This window comes from Microtus pennsylvanicus, chromosome 9, assembly GCF_037038515.1.
Source record: "Microtus pennsylvanicus isolate mMicPen1 chromosome 9, mMicPen1.hap1, whole genome shotgun sequence".
Taxonomy (NCBI): domain Eukaryota; kingdom Metazoa; phylum Chordata; class Mammalia; order Rodentia; family Cricetidae; genus Microtus; species Microtus pennsylvanicus.
Genome location: NC_134587.1, coordinates 8,702,026 through 8,725,177, shown reverse-complemented (window position 1 = coordinate 8,725,177; position 23,152 = coordinate 8,702,026). Strand labels below are relative to the sequence as shown.

Sequence of the window (23,152 nt, the reverse complement as noted above, 5' to 3'; positions counted from 1 at the left end):
TCTTTTGAAATGTTTTTTCAGGCCTCCAAATTCATTTTTGCTTTTTCTCTGCTTGTTGCTTCACCTCTGGTGTTTGCTGATCATTAAATGAGAAAATGGCTTCCGAGACAGTCAGGAAACAGTTATATATATATGAAAAAGCAACTATGGAAGAATATGTGTGAACTACCCAAAGGAGGAAAGTCCTTGGGCAGATGTGAGTGTATCTCAAACACAAAGAAAACTCTGAATTTGTAGATTGAGGATTCTCCATTTTGCCTAAATTCTCAAACTTGAAAGCTTGCTATTATTTGGTGGGGGAAGGGGATAGAGTCATGATCTGAGACTCCTCAGATTTCAAAACAAAACCTCCCTCTGCCAAGTTTTGGTCAGTCTTCTCAGGACCAAGCTAAGACTTAGGAAGATCCCCTAGGCGATTGCACCAGAAGTTCTGCAGGCTCCCTTGGGAATTCCACCCTATGCCTTTGGAGCCTAGAGCCCCAGACAACTAAAGCCAGGGCCTGCGTGATACTAATCCCTTTGAATCCGGCTCCTAACTCACGGAGGTAGAAACTAGCTTCTAACTAGAGAAAGAACAATCAGCACCAGTGCCCTGCTGACACCGAAGAGTCAATGTTCCAATCCCCTTCCGGGAAACAGATTTGATTTATACATAAAATATTTTTCAATTAAAAATTTTACACACAACAATTGAAAGGTAAGAAAGAAAAGGTTATGAAGGTCCTGGAGACTATTTCCCCATCTGGCTGGTCAGGGAGGGAGTGGTACTGAGCCAGATTTCTGAAGTCCGAGTCTGTATTGAGAGGTTTTCTCTTCGAAAACAACTGAACAAAGGCAGACCCCCGTACTGAGACCTTGGGTCCAGAGGACTGAGAGAGGAAGAAGAAACCAGACTTACTCATACCCAGGCCTTAAAACAAAGCGTGCAGGCTTATTTTCTAGATGAAGAGACACTAAAGCATCACGATTCTTCTCTGTAGCCTGGGATGGAGGAGAATATTCCTAGAAGCCAGTCCCAGAAGAAAATTAGCCTAAATATAAAATTTATCTGTTGGTTCAGCGGTGTTTTCCAAATGCATCCCCTTTACTGATCCACACAAAATCAAAGACCACGGTGTCTCCTTCCCTAGTTGAAGTACTGGCAGAAATTTGGAACGAAGATGAGAAATAAATGCCAAAGGAGGAATGATACTGAAATCTGATTACTCAATATTCCCTCGTAGAAAGATAAATGCTTCTTCTGAAACGCGGCAGTCCGTGCGGCCTCTTGACTAAGACCGAGGTTTTAAAATGAACGGTTTGTCCTGCTGTTCAATCCGTTGAGAGCTTGAAGGCCGAAGGGGGGAAGCTTTTAAGGCCCCAGGGTTCTCCCGTTGGGAGGCAGGCTAGGGAGGCTTCCAGGATGCGAGCTAGTGGAGGAGAAATCCAGAATCATTGTAAATATTCATGTCTGGTGGTGGGGGAGGGAGGTGTGCCCCATCCCTGGCCTCTCCCAGCTGCATCCACTCCCCTCAGTGGTGGTGGGGGGCACAACGCCCGCCCGTCCGACCGTTCTTGGACAAAGGTGATCTCCCCACATTATTTTGTTTTCCAGCCTCCACTCAAGAAATCTTTTCCTAGCCTCTGCAGGGAAGGGACTGGCTCTGGGTGTTCCCCCCACCTCCCCTGCTTTTCTCTTCTTTCGTTTCCTAAAAGAGCATAAATAATTAAAGTTTGGCAGGGAGGAAAAGCTTTCTTGCAGAACTGTAGTGGTAATAAACGAAATGACTCAGAATCCCTTCCCCAGTCAGCTTTTACGAGAGCTGCCAGACAGTGTCTGTTCACGTTCTCCAGATACCAGGGGCGCCCTGACAAAGTTAAGGTCAAGTTAGTGTCTTATCTTGGGTGGCTCAAAATTACCGCAGCGCGTCTACGCGCTGCGCAGAAAGCTGTCGTTCTCGGAGCTGCTGGCCGAGCCCCGAAGGCCCTGTGTGCTCCCTGTGTTTCGGGTAGGACTGCGTAAGCAAGGACAAGGACGCAACGCCCGGGTCTTCACGGTAGGTTCTCTGGCGGAACGCGAGGGTCCAAAGGCGGTGGATTTTCCTGGTTTTTCAGGGGTGTGGACCAAGGTAGAGAGCTGGGGCTAAACAGTAAAGCGACCGCCAGGAATGTATGCACTGGATGCTGTGTGGGGGCGACTTGCACGTTAAGGCGTGGGGGGGGGCGTTGCCCCTTCCCCAATGCGCCAGCGCGCCGCTGCAGATGGTGCACCCTCCCCTGCCTAAGAACGGCTCCCGCCGGAGCTGCCGTCGCCATGTCGTTGAACTTGAATGGTTCGTCCTTTCCATTTCCCTTTTTGGCGGCCAGCCGACTTCACTTTGGGGGTAACGACGTGCCTTGCAAGCCAGTCCGTGGGGTGAGCAAAGGGAAGATGCTGAATTTTTTTTTTTTTTGCATCCCAAGATATGCGAAGATCAGGGGCCCCGCCGCTGCCTTCCGTCCTAGGCGACCCCAGGAACAGTGTGCAGTGTCTGGGGAGCCATTTTAAGAGACAGATCCAGGGGCGTCGACCAAGAGTCAGAAAGGGAGAGACTTGGGACTAAGATGGAGATAGGGAGGCAGATAAAAATGGGGGGGGCTCTGGGCTGGGAGAATGGTGCCAGCAGGAATCTAGGCGGGGGGTGGAAGATGCAGGGAGGGGTCACATAGGACGCACAGCTAGGTGAGAGAAAGCTTGGTGAGCTTCAGCCCTCACTGCCACAGACCTGTTTGCGCAATTGTGGAGGGGAGAGAAGCTGCCGTGGGAGGGGGCGGAGGAAAGAGAGGAATGGCGAAAGGAGGGAGGAGAAAAAGAGGAAGGGGTAGCATTGACTAGAAAATAGATATTAACTCAGATCACCCGCCTTTTCTCTGTCAGTCGGCTTGGTGCGCAGAAAGCACTGGACCCGAACTGCAGCGGCCTGGGGAAGGGAGGGAACCAGCACACAGCCAGAGCTGCCTAGCCAGGGGACAGGGCTGAAGCCCGGCCTCCATTGGGGGGGGGGTCCTGGGGAGAGGATTATTGAGGAACCAGTTGGGCTGCAGCCTTTGGTGCTGGGATTTGGATTTTGGGGAAAGGCTAAGGGCCTGGTAAGCTGGAAGTGGGAGCCCAGGCCTCTTCTGGACTCCAGGACTCGGAGGGTTGCTGCAGCCCAAAGAGAGCGAGGCCTTGGAGCAAGTGAATGGGGGCCTGAAAAGTCTAAGTCGGAGCCAGGTGATGTGATAGACTCCGGCGGGGATGGAGGGAGAGGCAGACGCTACCGAGAGTCCCCGGAGAGGCAATCGACCTCCCAGGGAGTTGTGACCATCAAACCCAAAGGCTCCAGAGGAGCCTTGAGGGGTGCTCAGGCCTTAGTGGGGCTCTAATACAGTGAAAGGTCGGAGGGATCTGAACATTGAAGGGGGTGAGGGCTGGAGCACCAAGGGTTTGTCTGGGCGGTGAGTAGGAAGGGCCCTTGTGCCGTGAGGGTAGGGCTTCACTTCCTTTTGTTCATCAGACCCCCGAGCTTTAAGGAAAGCGAGAAAGCTGGGACCTCCGGGTGTCTAAGTTGTAGAGGGAGAGAGAGAGAGAGAGAGAGAGAGAGAGAGAGAGAGAGAGAGGAAGAAGAAGGAGGAGGAGGAGGAAGGGTCTAAAGAGGATGAGGGTACTGAAAAAGACTGGGGAAAAGAGAGAAAGCAGAAAGCGGGTCGAGACGGAGACGAAAGGAAAAAAAAGAGGAAGACAGGAGAGAGAAAGGAGACAAGTGAAGATTGAGAAAGAAAGGAGGGACGAGAACGGAGCGAAAAATCTGGAAGAGAAAGGGTCGAGTAGGCACCGAGGCCCAGGCCAAGGCTAGCGCTCGGGAGTCGTTTTTCCAGGGTCTGAACACTTGTCCCTGGTGTTAGAACCCAAGAGAGTCAAATCTCTACCAGCCGGAACGCACTCCTCAGAGAAATATGTAAATCAGGGCTCTCAGCGCCCTGGAGAGTGTCGCAATTACGCCCCTTGAACAAGAAGCAACAAGCTCCCAGCCGGTGAGCTACAGAGGGTGGCTGCGTCGCGGGGGAGGGAGCGGTTGCAGGAAAGGTGGGGGGTGGGAACCTCACACCCTCACACCTAGTCCCCAGTGCCAGGGCCGGGGCTCCCCCCCCCACCTCTCTCCGCTGCTCTCCCTTCCCCCTTCCTCCCCCCTCCTTTCTCCCTCCTCCTCCTCCCCTCCGGCCTAGGTCCGGGTACTTAAAGCAGCGCGGGCGGGCTAAGGCGGGCGGGCGGCCCAGTCCGGTGGCAGCAGATGCGCCCAGCGGTGGCAGCCGCCGGTGGCGCGCAGGTGACCGGCCTGCAGCGCAGCCTGGTCAGGGAGTGCCCTGGGAGAGTTGGCAGGAGCTGGAGGCCGATCCGCCCCCAGCGCGCGCGCGTCTCGGCGCCAGGAGCCGTCCTGGGGCGTGTTGGCGAGTGCTGATATAGATATAAGGACATTTCTCTCCATGGCGTCACGTGACATAATTACCACCAGAATCAATCAAGATGAATTGCACGTCAGCGCCCGGTGGGGATTTTTGCTTAGTTGATCCTGGCCCAAGCCTCTTGTGCAATCGATGGCTCAGGTTGGAGGCGCGGGGAGCGGCCCGAGGCTTGCCGGCGTGCACGCCGCGCAGCCATGAACGACTTTGACGAGTGCGGCCCGAGCGCAGCCAGCATGTACCTGCCGGGCTGCGCCTACTACGTGGCCCCGTCGGACTTCGCCAGCAAGCCGTCGTTCCTTTCGCAGCCGTCCTCCTGCCAGATGACTTTCCCTTACTCGTCCAACCTGGCGCCACACGTCCAGCCAGTGCGGGAGGTGGCCTTTCGCGACTACGGCCTGGAGCGCGCCAAGTGGCCATACCGAGGCGGCGGCGGTGGCGGCGCGGGGGGCGGCGGCGGGGGCGGCCCCGGCGGGGGTGGCGGTGGCTCCGGGGGATACGCTCCCTACTACGCCGCGGCGGCGGCGGCAGCGGCGGCGGCAGCAGCGGCCGAGGAAGCGGCCATGCAGCGGGATCTGCTCCCGCCAGGCGGCCGCCGGCCAGACGTGCTTTTCAAGGCTCCCGAGCCGGTGTGTGGCGCTCCCGGGCCGCCGCACGGTCCAGCGACAGCCGCCTCCAACTTCTACAGCGCCGTGGGTCGCAACGGCATCCTGCCCCAGGGCTTTGATCAGTTCTACGAGGCGGCGCCAGGTCCCCACTTCGCCGGCCCGCAGCCCCAGCCTGCGCCCGCGCCGCCACAGCCCGAGGGCGCTGCTGACAAGGGCGACCCCAAGGCCGGGGCTGGTGGTGGCGGGGGCAGTCCCTGCGCCAAGGCGACTCCCGGTCCGGAGCCTAAGGGGGCCGCTGAAGGCGGCGGTGGCGAAGTCGAGGGCCCCCCGGGGGAGGCGGGGGCCGAGAAGAGCGGCGGCACAGGTAGGCGCCGGGCGCGGGCCGAGGGGCTGGCCCGGGGCGGTGGCGGGGGAGGGGGTGCGGCGGGGACCTCCCTCTGCTTGCGCCGTTTTATGTGCTACTTTATAAGCATTTGAGGGGGTTTATACATCCTATAAGATTTCCCGGGTCGTTGTAAAGCGTGTTTATGATAGGAAACCAATTTAGGTGGGCTTAAGGTAGACTTCGAAGAGCACATTAATCGCTGTGGAGAGCTTTCCCTCTATTTGTGTGTGCGTGCGTGTGTGTGTGTGTGTGTGTGTGTGCGCGGGGGGGGGGCAGGGGGTGTTGAGGACCTTAGAGAGGAGAAGGACGTTTGGATCCAATTGGTGAGTGGGAACAGGGGAGTCTCCTGCCTTTCAGGGAGGGGGTAGGTGATCATCAAACTGGACTTAATCCAAGTGTCTGGCTGACGCTCAGCTTGGAGTTGAGCAGATGCCCCCGGTGGGCGCGCTCCTGTCTCTCTTCCCTCGGGTTCCAATTCAGAGTCTGCCTTGCCCTCTTTTTCCTATCTCAATACCAGGTTGAAGTTGTGTGTGTGTGTGTGTGTGTGTGTGTGTGGTATGTGTGTGGTGTGCGTATGTGGTGTGTGTGTGTGTGTGTGTGTCCGGGCGTGAACACATGTCCACGCCCGCACTCTCCTGTGCCCGCCCATATATCATCCCCCACGAAGCAGGCAGGGCCTTTCAACGGCAGCAAGGGACGTCCCTAACCCGGCCAAGGCCTGGCCCTAGCTCAGTGGCCAGAGCGGGTGGGGGCAAGCAGCAGACTTTCTTACCCCTTGGTCTCTTTGCCTTGCAGTGGCTCCCCAGAGGTCCCGGAAAAAGCGCTGTCCCTACACCAAGTACCAGATTCGCGAACTGGAACGCGAGTTTTTCTTTAATGTATACATAAACAAAGAGAAAAGACTCCAACTCTCTCGGATGCTCAACCTCACTGACCGGCAAGTCAAAATCTGGTTCCAGAATCGCAGGATGAAAGAAAAGAAACTTAACAGAGACCGTCTGCAGTATTTCACTGGAAACCCCTTATTTTGAGAGCTCCAAGAAGCGCCCCCTCCCCAGAGCCCCACTCACCCACCCTCCTCCCCACCAGCCTGCCCTCCGCAGGCCCAATGTCCTTGGGTTCAATGACGCCTCTTCTCTGTGGAACTTCACGATTCCTTCTCGCGGTCAACTCGGGACCTCCCAGCGACCACTGCAGCCTGAGGACGAGGCCGGGGACTTGGCCGAGCGGATCCTAATAAGGGGAAAATGGTAAATGCAATCGTCCCTTTACAATTTTACCGCCATGTGCTCTTGTCCCTCCTCTCCTGGTGGATGCGGCGGGATCTGTAGGGAGTTAGGCCGTGGGGCTGGAAGGAGTGGTGTTTGTGTTGAGTCTAAGAAATCCCTTTTTCCCCCTCAGTGAACACAGATTATTTAAACTCTGGGAAATGTACCTTTGGGCATGAGTCACTGTCTTTTTGTGTGTGAATAAATGGTTTCTAGCAAAATGGAGGTTACAGCTTCAATACACTGCATGGATTTTTACTGTTTGACAAAGTTTAGTAGCTTCCCAGGTTATCTTAGTGACCAGAACCCAGTTCCCCATGCAACTGAATACCCGCTGGAGCACTTTTTATTCTCTCTGTGATAGGAGTTGTTCCTTCACACCCCCTGTAGGCTACACTGGCTTTAAAAACCACGGTAGTGTTACCTTTCTGAATTGGCAATGAGATCCAGCAATGCTGGTTGCCTTTCCCCCCCCCAGGCTACAAGGTTTAAGCAGTAGGAGTCTAAGGAGCAAATTCTCACCCCACCCCCACCCCTAGTCTAATGAACTTGGAATTTTTGGAAAGACAAAAAAAAAATCCCAAAATGTTAAATTAATTTGAAGATCCAAATTATCTCTTAAGAAGGTCAAAGAGCCAGAGTTCCTTAAAAGAAGAAAAACCCTCTGTGTGAGGCGGGAAGTTTTGTTAAAAGGGAGCTAAGAGGTACAGGGAGCATGGGGTCCTTCTGCTGTCACAGTGAGCTTGAAGCAGAGAATGTAACCCCCTGCCCCCCAGCTAAGGCCAGGGCTGCTCAACTGCAGCTCACCACATTTATCGCTTTAAGTTAAAGAATGTGGTGAGGGTTGCACAGCACTTTATGTCACAGGACCAAGCCAGGCTGTTTACAAAACCTTGAACTGTCTAGACAACACCATAAAAGCCAAAGTTCTAAACAGCTTAATTGGGTTCTATTATACACCTTCTGGTGGGCCCAAAAGAGATTTCCGCACTGTGCAATAAACTGGAGAAGTGAGAAAAGCTTCTCCTTCTCTCAAAAGAGTGCAGTGGGTCTTATGACTCTCAACCTCTCAGAAACCCAAAGGCAAAATATAAATCCCTAAGGTGCACAGCACCCCACGCCTCACCTGAGGAAGTGTGCTTTTTGAATTATAAATTTTTTAATTGCTGAAGCTTTTGGGGGGGTAAAGAAAAACATAAGTGCATAAGTGTATGCCTTTGAACTTCCAAATGTCAAGGTCATCACCTTTAACCTCTCTGAATAATTAGGCGCCTTAAAGTTCTTCTGTGATTTCCAACCACCACCCACTCTCATAATACATGCTCACACATCCAGACCCTTGCCCATATTTATGACTATATAGCATCATACTGGGAGTTCACCATAAATCTAAGAAAATTCCTAATTTCAGGATCAATAATCTTAATTTCCCCCCAAACACTAGAATAATTCAATAACAATTGACTTCTTAGGGAAAAAAATAAAAACACTTGTTAGATCAAAATGCCTATGAACTATTAGTAGAGTTAGGATGTACTGAGAATTTGGGGTGCTCTTAGGAAGAGTTTCTCTTTACTGTCATGAAGAACCGCAGTTTTTTAAAAGGCGGTTGAGAGAGTAAGTTTTCATCAGACTTACACCAACCCTTAGCATTTGAAAGCAATTTGCCACCGTGTTAAATGAACTCTGGCACTTTCTAAGATATAGAATAAGATAAAATATATTTGTACTGTTTTTAACACATTTCTCAATTTTTGATAAAGGATGCAATAGAAAAAAAGCAGATAATCAAATTATTTAGCTCAGAAAAAAGGATTATTTTGTTTACAATCCGAGCAGTGGTTTACATGTAAATGCCCTAATAGTAAGATATTCCTGGGAGATTAATACTGGTTGGTTTTTTCTTCATCTTTTTTCTTTTAACTGCGGTTAAATGAGCAAGCTGTGTGCCAGCCAGCACACACCAGGCGAACGCGAGAAATACTATTTTCCGTTTGCAAGAACCTCTACAGCCACACGAGGGCGCGCTCACGTTCCAGAAACCTTATTTGCCAAGAGCCTGCGGTACCTTATTTTTCAATACTAGACTCTCATCAGGGATCTTGGCCCACCCGCTAGAAACAGCCAGCAGTTAAGGTGTTTCTGTCTCCTTGTTCTAAGCAGCCATGATTGCGAGAAGTGGTAGAGAGACAGAGAAAAAGAAGCCATCAGTCTTCTGAAATAGGGGATCCCCTAATCCGTTGTCTCCTCAAAGATAAAGCCGCTGCAAAAAAAAAAAAAAAAATACCTTGGTATATAACCGTATGGTGTTGAGAAGATATTTTTAAAAGACAAATATCTGTGGTTTGAAATACGTCATAGCCACTGCGAGTTAATTAAATCGGGGAATATCTATTTTCATATTGGTTTAAGTGTGGCGAATGGTGACAAACGTAAGGTCCCTCCCATCTCCCCAAAACCGCACGTGTCTTGTGAGCTTTCAAACGGCTGGGATGATTAAAAGGCTTTTGTTTAAAACAGATTAGGGCGTTGGCAACTTAGCTGAATGTGTGCTTAGAAAAAAAAAATTGAAACTCCATGAGGACCGCGGGCGTCGTTCTGGGCTGAAGATTCCAGTCTATGCATGGCTTGGTGCTACCTCTGACTACCCAAGGGACAGAGAGGGCTAGAAGCTGGGGTGCGGGTGCCAGACTGGACTGATGCGGTTTCTGGAGATAGTAGACTCTTTGCGAGGACGTTTGGATTTCAAAGTGTTGTGAATGGGGATGCATTTGAAGTAACCTGGCGTTGTACTTGACGGAATCCGGGCCACCTTTCCTGGTTGGCCGCCGACCTTGAGGTGCGCAGTTTGCTTTGGGCTCAAGCTCTCATAAACGGTTAAAATCGCTCCTGAGATTCACTGTCCTTCCAAAGCCCTGGGCATTGGGAAATGTCTGTGTCCCCTCCGCTTGCATCCTTTTCCGCGGTCCAAAAGTGTGAAGATGGGACTCCCGGGCGTGGGCGGCTCAAAGGGAGGATGGCGGATCCCTTTCACCCCCTAATTCCTTGAGAAGAGCCTGTAGGCCCTGGAATTTGCACTGACCTCTGTCTCCCCCCCCCCATTCGCCAGACCTCAGGCTTTAGGGTCCTCCTGTCCGCTAGTTCTCCAGGCCTCCAGGAGTTGGCTTTGGTTAGAGGGAGACTAGGGCGCCGTGACTCCCCGGCTAGGCGCCAGCGAGAGGCGTGGGTGTTCCCCGCGCGGATACCCGGCCCTCCTGTCCTGCTGCCGGTCCGGGTTAGCTCTTTTAAAGCGTCCTTTCTTAGGGCCTAACCCGGGTTTTAGTCTATGTGGGGTGAAACCTCCCTCCCCAAATGTCGTTGTGTTCCTTTGTAGGCGGCCCCATCCACCGCGCATCTGGCTGTGCGGTGGCCCCTTGGCCTTGGCTGGCGGCCGCCACGGGCAGACCACGGTTGCTGAACGGTCTGCAGTGTCATTTCTCCCGGCAGCGCCCGCCTAACGTGGGCCTAATACAGGCCAGGGGATGGGACCAGGAACTTGGGGGGCTGAAAACCTCCCCTTCTTGAGCTAGGGTGCGTGGGACTCCTTGCCGGCGGCCACCGATCCGGAGGCGCCGAGTTCTCAGGTTCTGAAGTAGAGAGAAAATGCGCCAAGTAGGAGTCTTTTGTGTCTGTAAATAGAAAGAGGCTGGGCCCTTCTCGATCCCTTTTGGTCATCTCTGTAGACCCCTTTACTGAGTCGGTGGTAGTCTCCGGGTTGCCCCTTCGATTTCTTTTCCGCTTGGTGCGATGGTACACAGTGCAACCCAGAGGGGCGTCCTGGGGAGGCAGCTTTTAATTTGTCCTTATCCATCCTATCTCTAAAGAGTGACAGAGGCGGCTCATAGGTCTAATTTAGGGAGACTCTAAGAGCCCTTAGGTCCTCTTAGGCCCAGAGCCTCCACCCCATGCTCCCGAAGAAGACAAGAAAGTGCAAATGCAAACCAGTTTATTATGATGCTTATTAATTATTGCAAATGCTAATTTCTTGCTAAGGCGACCTTTCCAATTTTCTCTGGAAAGAACTGTGCCAGGGCGACAAGCATCTTGTTACAAATATGGGTCTACATCTCCTTTACGATGCAATATTGACTTATTATTAATGCTAACTGCTCTGGATGATCTAAAGATGATTTTTTTAAATACCAGCCACTACATTAAACACTGAGCAAAATAAAAGTTGCCCTTAAAGCTACTGTCTTTTCCTTCCGTTTGCTTTGTGTCGGTTCTAAGGTCTTAAGGCACAGTTTCTGTCCTCACTTATAGTATTTTCATTTTGCTCAAGTATTTAAATTCTATAAATCTAACATATTGACAAATTTGCCTTTGAGGACTCAGTCTGAAGGCAGAAATTCAAAAGAGGAAAAAATAGAATTTTGAGAGAATAAATTGCATTTTTAAATTAACATACACATTGTTTTTTCCTGTTTTTGAGTGGAGATCTATTTAAACCCTAATCCAATACGAGGTGACTTTGAGCTTGAAGCATTAGGGGCACTGGAACAGAAAGACTCCCACACAGAGCAGGCAGAGCTGCCCCTACAACTTCGCTGAAGACTTACCAGTTCAGGAAGGAATTGCTTGTTTTTAGACTGGGTGTTTTCTTCGTGTATAAATAAAGATTATGAAAGGGCATTTGATGGGCATAAAATTCCTGATTAGATCGAACAGCCCTTCCTTGCTTGGGATTAGAAAAATTGGGCAGTCGAATTCTGGGCAGCTCTCCTGGCCGAGATACAAGGCAACACAATGCTAAAGCGCCAAGCTGGCGTCAGGGCGTCAGGGAGGGCAGCGGGCACTTTGTCCAGCCCTGGGCACGTTTAGCTGTAGCTCAGGATTTGATCGCCACAATGTAAATAAAAAGGAAAATTTGAGGCGCTAATCAGTGGCTGTTAGGTTTGATAGGATCTTAGCAACCTAGAGGCAAACGTTTCAATTTTTTTTCCCCTCTGCTATGCCTTACTTAACACCTCACACCCCTCCCCAGCTTAAACATAGCCACCCCGGTGGAAAGGTAACGTTTAAGTCTCCGGCTTCACCACCGGGGTGCAGCAGCCAGAGCAGTTGGAGGCGCCAGGCTTTTAACCTGACAATGATGTTGTATTTGAACAGCTGCGTAAAGGTTTAAAAGGTCTGTCTCATTGCCACCGTGGAGTTTTTTAAAAGGGGTTATTGTTTGGGCGAGGGCACTGAGAGGGGGCTAGCCAATGGGTCCCAAGGCCGAAAATAACGTTCAACGCCTGTTTTCATCAGGCCAGGAGAAATTCCTTTAGGGGAGGGAGGGGACAAAGGACTTGGGGGGGGGAGTGAAATGTTTTTGTGAAGGAGCAACTAGGGTTCCCCAGAACTGGCTTAGGCGCCTTAAGGAGCATCGAACCCCAAAGAAACGATCTGTTGAGGTGGAAACCATATTTATCCACAAGTTCAGTCTCTGGGCCTGAAATCCAAGGCCAGTCCATTCCTGGTTTAGTGGGAAAGAAGAGAACACAGATGTCTCCTCGGACTGAGAACTGGTTCACGGTCACAGTTTCCGGGTCCGTTTTATTTCTTGAAGGGGCCCCGGAAGGCCGAAGGACAGCTCCTACACACAGGCAGGGCCCCTGGTCCAGGGCAAGTCTTTGGAAATCAAGGTTAAAGTTCCCCGCTGCTGTCCTTAGGCCCCGGCTTCCGCAGGGCGGCTCGCCGCCTGCAACCAGAGAAAGAGGGAGGAAGTTGTTCAAGTTTCTCATAAAACTCTGAGTTTCCATGGTGGTGGTGGCGGTGGTTGCTCTTTAATGAGCTGGACCACAACCCCAGACCATATCCTCTTTATAAAACTTTCCCTCGCCAGAGGAAATGGAAGACTAAGATTCTCCCATCTCATTCCCCCTCTCGTCCAAGCAAAACCTTGTCAAAGAATTTTAGGGATTGCCCAAAACTATAAAATTTAACTTGTGACAAAAGTATAGCTTTTAATATTTGACGATTTGTGTTAAAACAAAAATTGACCTTCTTGGTTAGTAGAGAAGGGGAAAATCAATAGTATAATTTTCAATAATTCATAAAGCGAACGCCATTATGCTAAATCTTAACTATTAATCTTATCCTTTACAAAGTCTCGATTGATTTGTTAATAAAATATCTTCCCGTTTGTGGCAACAGTGGGTATAACTCTTTAAAAACCCTCAGAAGCAAGAAAATTACCAAGGAGCCCAAGAATGTAGATGAGAATTTTATTGATCGCCCTGATTCTTCTTAATATGTATTAATAAATTCCACAACCTTTTGTACCTTGCACTTGTCAGAAACCAATGCTTTTACAAAATCCATAAAAGGAAAACATATTTTTCCTTGCAGAAGCCTCAAATGACACCTTTGCTTTACTCTCTCTTTGCTCTGGACCCGCTTTCTAAAACTTGTGGAGTCCGAGGGTCCGAGTTTTCCCCTTTCTTTTGAAAAAAAATATTTTCTTTTATCCTTCCTTCCTCTCTGCCCTGTGTTATCAGGGAAAGGAAATCTCGGTTTAGCTGTCTCTGGGAGCCCGAGGAACACTTTCAGGGAATGGCTGGCGAGGATTATCTCCATCCAAGCTAGAAGCTCCCTGCAGCCGGTCCCTCAAAGGTCAGGGTGTGGTTATTCTGACAGTCTAGGCTCCAGGAGCTCCTGGGTGCCGAGGCGCCCCGAGTCCGGGTCGAAGGGTCGAAGGAGAGGGTAACTACGGGCTGGAATTTTTCTCCGTGCTCTGGATTTGCCCAGCTGCGTGGCCTCTCGACCTTTCGCGGCCCTTTTCGCTAGTGCTTACCGCGACACCTTGGTCGTATCATCTTTGCAGCAGAGAGTTTTTTCCTTTGGACCCCTAGGGGGGATGTTTCAGAACCAGAGGAATCGGACTCACCTTCCCAACTGCCCAGTGCTACATTAACCAGCCCGCGCCCCTACCCCTTGCTCGGAACCGGCCCTCCTGGGTGCGTTCTGCCTGGGTGTGTGCAGGGAAAAACGCTTCTAAGAGCAGGCTCCACCGCGCTCTGACTTCCCTCAGTGCGCGTGTCCTCCCGGAGGGCCCTCGGATCAAGCCTTTCCTTCCGCCGGCGTGGCCCAGTGGCCGGGTGGGGGACTCGAGTGGGGCAGGCAGGCCGGCCAAACAAGCCCCGGGAGACCGGCTGGCCGGCCAGCAGCAGAGCCCTGGCCCGGTTGTTTTCAGCGCGCACTATCACCGGCGCTTAGTAGATGTCGCTGTTGTCCGTGCTTACGCGGCCGGCCGGCCGGGCTCTGGAACACGTGACCTGCAAGGAGGCTGCGGCTCAAGGCCATTTTCAAATCTCATTGGCTTGGTTGTCATGTGGTCGGCAGAGGCATCCACAATTACACCGGGAATGTTTTCCTAGAGATGTCAGCCTACAAAGGACACAATCTCTCTTCTTCAAATTCCTCCCCAAAATGTCCTTTCCCAACAGCTCTCCTGCTGCTAATACTTTTTTAGTAGATTCCTTGATCAGTGCCTGCCGGAGTGACAGTTTTTATTCGAGCAGCGCCAGCATGTACATGCCACCACCTAGCGCAGACATGGGGACCTATGGAATGCAAACCTGTGGACTGCTCCCGTCTCTGGCCAAAAGAGAAGTGAACCACCAAAATATGGGTATGAATGTGCATCCTTATATACCTCAAGTTGACAGTTGGACAGACCCGAACAGATCTTGTCGAATAGAGCAACCTGTTACACAGCAAGTCCCCACTTGCTCATTCACCGCCAACATTAAAGAAGAATCCAATTGCTGCATGTATTCTGATAAGCGCAACAAACTCATTTCTGCCGAGGTCCCTTCGTACCAGAGGCTGGTCCCTGAGTCCTGTCCCGTTGAGAACCCCGAGGTTCCTGTCCCTGGATATTTTAGACTGAGTCAGACCTACGCCACCGGGAAAACCCAAGAGTACAATAACAGCCCCGAAGGCAGCTCCACTGTCATGCTCCAGCTCAACTCTCGTGGCGCGGCCAAGCCGCAGCTCTCGGCTGCCCAGCTGCAGATGGAAAAGAAGATGAACGAAACCGCGAGCGGCCAGGAGCCCACCAAAGTCTCCCAAGTGGAGAGCCCCGAGGCCAAAGGCGGCCTTCCAGAAGAGAGGAGTTGCCTGGCTGAGGTCTCGGTGTCCAGTCCCGAAGTACAGGAGAAGGAAAGCAAAGGTCGGTATGAACAGAGTTGCCACCCCAACGGGGCGCGCAGTCCGGTAAACCCTCGGAAAGGGAGCGCTCGGGTACCCAAAGCGGAGTCCAGGCAGCGGAACCCAGCGCCGGACTGGGCAGGTGCTGCTCCACCCGGCTTTTAGAGGGGAGATCTCAGCCTTGAAAAGGTCCCTGATTCTCTCCCGCTGCTCTGGCCCTCCCGGCCGGCCCTGGCCCCACGCTGATGGCGCCTGGGTAGAGGAAAGGCTTGGCGGGTTTATCTGTCCTGAGCCAGACCCGAAAAGCAACAAAGAGCTAAAAGGAGACCAACGGCTTGTAAACAGGGTTCCAGTGGCCCCTTTTCTTTGGCTCAGATTTGAAACCCTAGTTTTGCCTTGCATCCAGGGATCATTTTAAGGTGGCCCACGACATCGTGTTTGTGTTCAAGGGTTTGCACCCCGCATCCTGCGATCTAAGAGTGGAAGGAAATGGTTTGGCCGCTTGGTGCTTGGGTGAGGAAGCAGAGGGCGTCATGCCTTTGCTGGGCTAGGTAACCTTGGCTTTGTCTGGGGAAAGTGCTGCAGGCTTTGCAACCTTATACAAAGAGGGCAAAGGCGGAAGAGGGGGAGAAGGGACCTGCATCGCCTACTTAGGGCTGGGATAAGGCAAAGAACCAGGGCTATGGGTTTCTAAGATGGAATCTTACCCACCCCAATCCCCGCAGTCTGTCCTTGAGTGTCTACCGGTGGGCCACAGAGTTACGTTTCTGGTGGCGTGCTTTTGTGTGAAAGCAAAGAAACATTTTAAAATTGAGGGATTTCTTGGGGGACTGCAACAATGCCCAGGCAGGGTGGAGAAGGTATTCTTGTTTGTTTATCTCTTGAAAGAATGTGGCTCTCAATACGCCTTGCTGTGGGACTCCCTCTCTGCCCAGGAGAGGTGGGTAAGAAGCGGCCAATTTGGGGCCCTGAAGCAGCAGGGAGATTGGTAAGCTCAAACTGTGACTTCTATTCCTGTCCTGTCATGGACTGACCACTTAGAATGTTGCTGGGGAAATTCGTAAACTTACTATTATAGTAACGTTTTGTGCAAGTCAGAAAGTTGTATAGCAGAGAGAGAGAGAGAGAGAGAGAGAGAGAGAGAGAGAGAGAGAGAGAGAGAACCAACCCCTGGTACAGAATATCCTTCTGCATTAATTGTATTAATTTAAGTCTTTAGTTCTAATTTGGTATCAATTTAAAATCCCCTTCATGCCCCACCTTTGTGGGTAATGTTTAATACCAGCATTGTCCAAAGCGGCCTGTCTGCCAGCAGGGTCATGGCCAAGGGTATATATCTGAATGGACTGAGAGAAAAAAAAATTCTTGATTTTTTTTCTTCTCCCTTTAATTTTGTTAGAGGAAATCAAGTCTGATACTCCAACCAGCAATTGGCTCACTGCAAAGAGTGGCAGAAAGAAGAGGTGCCCTTACACTAAGCACCAAACGCTGGAATTAGAAAAAGAGTTCTTGTTCAATATGTACCTCACCCGCGAGCGCCGCCTAGAGATCAGTAAGAGCGTTAACCTCACCGACAGGCAGGTCAAGATTTGGTTTCAAAACCGCCGAATGAAACTCAAGAAGATGAGCCGAGAGAATCGAATCCGAGAACTGACCGCCAACCTCACCTTTTCTTAGGTCTGAGGCCCATTTGAGGCCAGGATCCGAGAGGGGGCACCGTGTTCCAGGCCCGAGTGCTGGAGGACTAGGAAGGCGGAAACAAAACCTTCATTGCTCTTTGTTTTGTTCTGTTCTGTTCTGTTTTCCTGCTAGAATGTGACTTTGGGGTCATTCTGTTCGTGCTGCAAGTGATCTGTAATCCCTATGAGTATATATATATATATTAAAAAACTTAGCACGTGTAATTTATTTTTTTCATCGTAATGCAGGGTACCTATTACTGTGCATTTTCATTTGGGTCTTAACTTATTGGAACTATAGGACACCATCCAATCATCCACTCATCCTCCCATCTAGCCAGCCAGCAATGTGACTTTTCCACGTTTTCCCTCACATAAAACTTCTCTGTGTGTGGTTAGCCCATGAATCCATGTCATTTTGAAAACATCTAGTACTTTAAAAAATACATATTATATATATTTCAAACGAATAAGAAAACCCACAAGCTTTGGGGGGAGGGGGACTTTAAAAAGCACATTACAATGTATCTTTTCACAAATGAACTTAGCAATTGTCCTTGGTGAAATGGAGTATTGATGACTTTTGCCTTGTAGCCTTTCCCTTGTGGTGCATCTGTGGTTTGGTAGCAGTACAAGAGCAACCTGTGCTTTCTGTGCATGTTCTGGTCGCATGTATAATGCAATAAACTCTGGAAATGAGTTTGTTCCCTCTGCTTTCTGAAATGGAAATACATACGTCATGGTCATGGTGGAGATGAAAGCCTTTGGGAAGGGTCTTTTCTGACTAAGCTGCCAGCTTGGGGCAGTTGGGTTAGGGAAGTGGGGATGGGCAGGAGAAAGGGGAGAGGAGGGGGAAAGCTGGAGGGGACCTAAGGGTGCTAGTCTCATCCTAACTGGGAAGAGTGTCCCGTCTTCTCCCACCCTCCAATTCTGTTCATATATTTGCGTTCTCAATGGGACGAGCTTCCCCCAAACCTGAGCCTGGTAAGTAAGCCTGTGCCCTGTGCTGGTTTTTACTTTCGGTTCCCCATCTCTGTGTTTTCTTCTCTTTGGTTTTTGGTTATGTTATTTTTAATGCTTCCAGTGAGCTCTTGATGACTTCTGGCTGGGGAATCCGCCATCAGGGGCTGGGTTGGAACTAGTAATGCCCACCTGGAACCTGCCTCCATAACAAGAACAAACAACAGCCTAGCATGGCACCGGATCCAATCCCTTCCCCCTTTTCTCATTCCTACCCATCCCAAGCTCAAGACAACCAGGCCCAGTGACACCAAGGTTGGGTGAGTTCTCTCATCTTACTTTACCTTGGTTCCTTTCTGAAAGGGATTTATGCTCCGCCATTACCTTTCAGGGGCCCACATGGATTTTTTTTAAAGGAGAAAATGGAAATAATTCTCCCCAGTCAAATCTCCCACTATTATAACAAAGTGCTCACTGTAGCTGAGCAGTGAGGACTGAAAGAGAATTTGCAGGTAAATGTGACTTCCCAACAAGCCCAATGGTCCTTTTACACATAGATTGGAAAATTCAAGCCAGCTTCTGTGGAATGCGCACCATTGAGCCAGATTCATCTGGTCCTGCCAGGGAAAGGGGACGAGGTCCTTGTGGGAAGAGGTGACCGAATTCGTTGCCCTAGGTCCAGCCTGTGGTTTCATCCCATCCTCAAAGACCCATCATAAAACAGGTTTGCTTTTTTTTTCTATTTCTTTTCTTCCTTTCTTTTTTTCTTTTTCGTTTTTTAAACACAGGCCCATTCCTCCCCAAGAACAATCTCTGTAGTCTCTCGGAACTTCGGAGCCTCCATTCAAACAGTCTCAGTACCTACTGTTTTCAACTTTCTTCCCCAAACCCCCAATCCTTCTAAGTTCCAAGACAGATCCCCTTTGGGGCTTATTTCCTAGGGCTGGTAGAGAGAGGTGTCTGACTCAATACTAGCTTGAGAAGACTGGAATAAATTTGCCCCTGATTTACCTTGGATAGGCAAAGAAGAAGAAGAGCAATATTAACATCTGCGTTTCTCCCAGCGATGTGGGGAGTGCCATTAGTTTCTGATAGGGAGAAACCTGTGCTACAGAAAAAGGGCAGGCCCCCTGAAACGAAATCAGAGAGCCATTCCTAAAGGCAATCAATCAGGCCCTAAGTAGCCATTTACCCCTTTCTTTCCGGGTCTGGAGGTGGGCTGGGAGCCCTCCAAGGGTGCACTGGGCAACTTGTAGAGCGAGGAATATGCCCTTCCCAATCGCTGCCGGCGTGCGGCTTTTGTCTTGGCTCCCAGCCGGGCTTTGTACCATGGATTTGGGAGTGACAATGGGCATTTCTCTCAGATTCAAGGCTGCCCGGCCTTACCTCTGAAGGCAAGGAGGGAAAATTGAGAAGGGAGTGGCTCAAAGACCTGTCCTTTCCTCTGGATTTTGAAGACATCTTCAGAATCCGTTTGCAGGCCTCTCCGTGTGAAAGGCTCTCAGCGGCCCTGCCCACGGAGATACGATTCCCGCCGGCCTCACTGAGGCAAGGCTTATTTGGCCAGTGAGAGCTAGCCTTGCTGGGGTTCGGGATTTTCCCTCTGTGGCATGTTTTTCTTCCAGGCCATTCCAGAAGGCCAGAAAAAGATGTGACACCACGACCATCATTGGGACTCCTTGGGACACCAGTGCTCACCGCCCATCCGAGGGCAGAGAGAAGCCTCTCGGAGGCTGCCCCTACAGAGACCGCACTGAGCTGGACCAGGCCAGGGAGTCCGGTTGCCCCCAGCTCACTCCTTGGCCTTAGGCGTGTGCCTAGCCTCACGTCGAGGATGTCTGTGTGGCCGCACAGGGAGTGTGTGAGTGTGGTAGAGGGAGGGGGCCCTTCGAGCTGCTCCATCCGTCCGTTTTATTAGGGACACATTAATCTATAATCAAATACACCTCATAAAATTTTTATTGAAAGGCATAATATCATTACAGAGGTCTTCCACCTGTTTTAAACAACACGACAAGCTGTGAGAGCGTGTGTGGGTACGGGTGGGGAGGGGTGGGTTTAGGTAAGAAAAGAGGCCAAGGGAGAACAACTCCCCTTGGGCGCCAGAGGGCCGCCCTCAAAGGCCTGCCTGTCTGGGGCAGCACCCGGCCGAGAGTCTCCGGCTGCTCCAGCCTTTGGGTAAGTGCCTAGGTGTGCCATGGAAGTCTGACCCAGGGCTCAGAGCCCAGGAGTCAGGGAGCCAGAGCCTGGGTGGAGACTGCAAGACCCAGAGCAGCAAGAAGAGACGAACAAATAGTCCCCAGCGCCTCCTGCGGCCGCTGTGAGGCCTGTGGTCGCCGCCGCCACCCGGGCGGGCTGGGCCGGGCCAGGCCGGGCTGGCGCGTGGACCTGGGCCCGGCGGCTCTAATTGCAGAGCTCCTGTTGATGATGATTTTTTTTTTTAAATCACAGCAGCCCCCAGTTTAGCGGACTGATTTACTCCGGGTATTGGTAAATATGATCACGTGGGCCGCGCGACCAATGGTGGTGGCTGCAGCCTGCGAACTAGTCGGCGGCTCGGGCGCCGGCGAAGAGCGGCTGGGCGGCGGGCAGTGTAACCTTGGGTGGGAGCGCGCGGCGCCTCAACAATGTCGTCCAGTGGCACCCTCAGCAACTACTACGTGGACTCGCTCATAGGCCATGAGGGCGACGAGGTGTTCGCCACGCGCTTCGGGCCACCAGGGCCGGGGACACAGGGCCGGCCCTCAGGTGTGGCCGATGGCCCGACCGCCGCCGCCGAGTTCGCCTCGTGTAGTTTTGCCCCCAAATCGACCGTGTTCTCCGCCTCGTGGTCCGCGGTGGCCGCCCAGCCCCCGGCGGCGGCGACGATGAGCGGCCTGTACCACCCGTACGTGTCCCCGCCACCCCTGGCCACCGCCGAGCCGGGTCGCTACGTGCGCTCCTGGATGGAGCCTCTGCCCAGCTTCCCTGGCGGCGCGGGTGGTGGCGGTGGCAGTGGTGGCGGCGGTGGCGGAGGCCCGGGTTCCGCTCCCAGTCCTGGCGGCCCAGCCAACGGGCGCCACTACGGGATTAAGCCTGAAACCGGAGCGGCCCCGGCCCCCGCCGTAGCCTCCACCTCCTCCTCCACCTCCTCGTCCTCCTCCTCCAAACGGACTGAGTGCTCCGCGGTCCGCGAGTCCCAGGGGAGCGGCGGCCCAGAATTCCCGTGCAACTCGTTCCTGCGGGACAAGGCGGCGGCAGCGGCGGGAGGGAACGGGCCCGGGGTGGGAATCGGGGCCGGGCCTGGGGCGGGAGGCTCGTCTGAGCCCTCAGCTTGCAGCGATCACCCGAGCCCGGGCTGCCCGCTGAAGGAGGAGGAGAAGCAGCAGCCGCCGCAGCAGCAACTTGACCCAAGTAAGTGCAAAAGAAATTGCCCCCTGATTTATTGCTGAAACCTGTAAGGCTCGAATGTGCAAAACTGATAGTTTTACTAACCTATAAAAACGTCTAGACGCCTACCCAAGCCTAGGCGAGCAACATGCATCCATAAAAAAGCTTCCCATAACCACCTACCTTGGGCGCGCGGTTTGTACGGTAAACAGAGCGCGGGCATTAGGGCTTTTTATGATAATTCCCCCAGTTGTGAAAAGCGTCCATCCTTGGTGAAATTAATTTAACGACCTCTCTTCCCCACCCTGTGTCTCTCCCTGCCTCCCCTCCGCCCCTCGCTCCCTGTCTACAAATCCCCCCCTTCCTAGACAACCCCGCAGCGAACTGGATCCACGCTCGCTCCACCCGGAAAAAGCGCTGTCCTTACACCAAATACCAGACGCTGGAGCTGGAGAAGGAATTCCTCTTCAACATGTACCTCACCCGGGACCGGCGCTACGAGGTGGCCAGGATTCTGAACCTTACAGAGAGACAGGTCAAAATCTGGTTCCAGAACCGTAGGATGAAAATGAAGAAGATGAGCAAGGAGAAATGCCCCAAAGGAGACTGACCCAGTGCGGTCCTGGCCCGCAGCGGTCAAAGGCAGCGGATTTTGGTTTTGGTTTTTATTTTTTTCCTTTGTGGGTGCTTGATTCAGAAACTCTTCAGCAACTCGGACTGTTTTCTTCTTTTTTAGGTAGAAGTGACTGTGTGGTTGGTCTCTGTGAGTTATTTGGGGATACTGTATTTGCTCGCATATGTGTTGGAGAAACCAAGTGGCTTTGGGGTTTTGTCCTATCCCCCTCCTTCCCTTTCCTGCTCCGTTGGTTCCTTAGGAAATGCTCTATTTTGTGGGTGCACGCAGGCTTGATGAAGCCCCCTTCTGTGTAACTGTCCCTCCTGTTTCTGAAAAGCTCTGTAGTTTAGACTCAACCCATCCAGCCTCCCAAACAGGGCCAACTATCCAATTCCCAGAATCTGAAGGCAGAGGGAGATTATGGACACCCCCGCTGAGATCCCAGCCTAAACGCAACCCAGCTGCTCACCGCAGGAAAGCCCCTTTTCTCAGAGGGCCCATGGGCTGACTTCCAGTGAGGCCTACCGAGAAGTCCTGGGCCCTGGGGCGTCGCGGGGTGCGGGGAAGGCTTAGTCCCCTGAGCCCAGGAGGAGCTACTCTTTCCCCAGGAGGGCTGGACTCCCTTGAAAGGCCCCGGATGCTGGCACTCCATGTTTTTGCTTGAGGACCAGTTGTAAAATGTTACCGCTTCCAACAAATAAATGCTGATCTGAGCAAACGGAGCCCAGCCGCTGGCCCTGAACGTTGTGTGACTGCTCTCTGTGTCTTTGGAAAATAACATAACCATCAGACTGCCCCATCCCTAGGAAGGGACACATTGCTAAAAGTTGGAGGCCCTAGCACCTGGAGGGTCTCTACGGTGTTTTGGAGCTTCCTTTTGTGTGCGCACACCTGGCCAAAGAGAACAATTTTGGAAGGAGTCTGGGTGCTTCCCCTTCAGTGCTGCCAGGGCCACAGTAAATTCCAAACCCTAGGCCCTGAGTGAGCCTTTCTGCAGAGAGCCAGGAACCGGGAACCTTAAGCTAAGGCTTTGACACAACGCCCCTGGCCTACTTCTATTCTGGAGACCCAGCCGCCAGTCCCCATCTCCAAACAAGGGAATGGGCAACTCTGCGCTGTGGAGTAACTCCCCCAGGCCCGTGAAGCTGGCTGACATCGGGAGGTCCCAGTCCGTTAGGCAGTGAGCATCAGCCCCTCCCCACCACAGCCCCAAAGTGACCTTAGAGGATCCAAATGGTCAAGACACTCCCCCCCATACCCTCCTCCTGCCGCCCCCTCCCTCCACCCTGCTTCTGTGTATGTTTAGCCCCCAGCTTGGCCCTCAGAGGACTCATTGAGAGGCTAAAATGAAGGTCATTGTGAGGGTTCAGTCGGATCACTGGAGTTGCAGGCCCTAGAGGAGGCCACGGCGCCGGGTAGCCTGGGATGGGCGGAAGGCGGGGGCGATGGCAGAGATCTTGGGGATCCTGATGAAAGAGGGGGACTCCAAGAAAAAGCAGATGGGGGCTGGGAAGGAAAGCCAAGGCTCAGATCCGGCTGAAGGTGCTGCATCCCCCACCCCTTAGACCATGCGGATACCTACAGCTCTTTGAAAACAGGAAGAGCCAAGGTGTCATAAAGCCATCGAGTCGGCG

General features: G+C 52.2%; 3 protein-coding genes across 6 annotated transcripts in view; all 3 read left to right on the top strand.

The window, feature by feature from the left end:
* Nucleotides 1–1,919: 1,919 nt before the first annotated feature.
* LOC142857146 (homeobox protein Hox-D11) overlaps nt 1,920–23,152 on the top strand; it is a 67,146-nt gene continuing 45,913 nt past the window's right edge. Inside the window, exons 1-3 of one of the 3 annotated variants that reach the window (XM_075984855.1) lie at nt 4,295–5,430; nt 6,247–6,701; nt 16,294–16,401. In XM_075984855.1, coding sequence (XP_075840970.1) covers nt 4,656–5,430; nt 6,247–6,482 — 1,011 coding nt within the window. In that variant the 5' untranslated portion in view covers nt 4,295–4,655 and the 3' untranslated portion in view covers nt 6,483–6,701; nt 16,294–16,401. Of the gene's footprint in view, nt 2,037–4,294; nt 5,431–6,246; nt 6,702–16,293; nt 16,402–23,152 lie in introns of those variants that run through there. The other 2 variants (XR_012911770.1, XM_075984854.1) reach the window with 2 other exon arrangements.
* Nucleotides 14,132–17,260, top strand: Hoxd10 (homeobox D10). The gene is made up of 2 exons (XM_075984856.1): nt 14,132–14,916; nt 16,294–17,260. Exons 1-2 carry the CDS (start codon nt 14,172–14,174, stop codon nt 16,569–16,571), a joined length of 1,023 nt encoding a protein of 340 aa, XP_075840971.1. The 5' UTR covers nt 14,132–14,171; the 3' UTR covers nt 16,572–17,260.
* Nucleotides 19,666–22,260, top strand: Hoxd9 (homeobox D9). 2 transcript variants are annotated; one of them, XM_075984850.1, is made up of 3 exons: nt 19,666–19,711; nt 19,985–20,926; nt 21,271–22,260. In XM_075984850.1, exons 2-3 carry the CDS (start codon nt 20,161–20,163, stop codon nt 21,510–21,512), a joined length of 1,008 nt encoding a protein of 335 aa, XP_075840965.1. In that variant the 5' UTR covers nt 19,666–19,711; nt 19,985–20,160; the 3' UTR covers nt 21,513–22,260. The 2 variants fall into 2 exon arrangements, with proteins under 2 accessions (XP_075840965.1, XP_075840964.1); XM_075984849.1 differs by lacking the exon at nt 19,666–19,711 and having other exon boundaries at nt 19,730–20,926.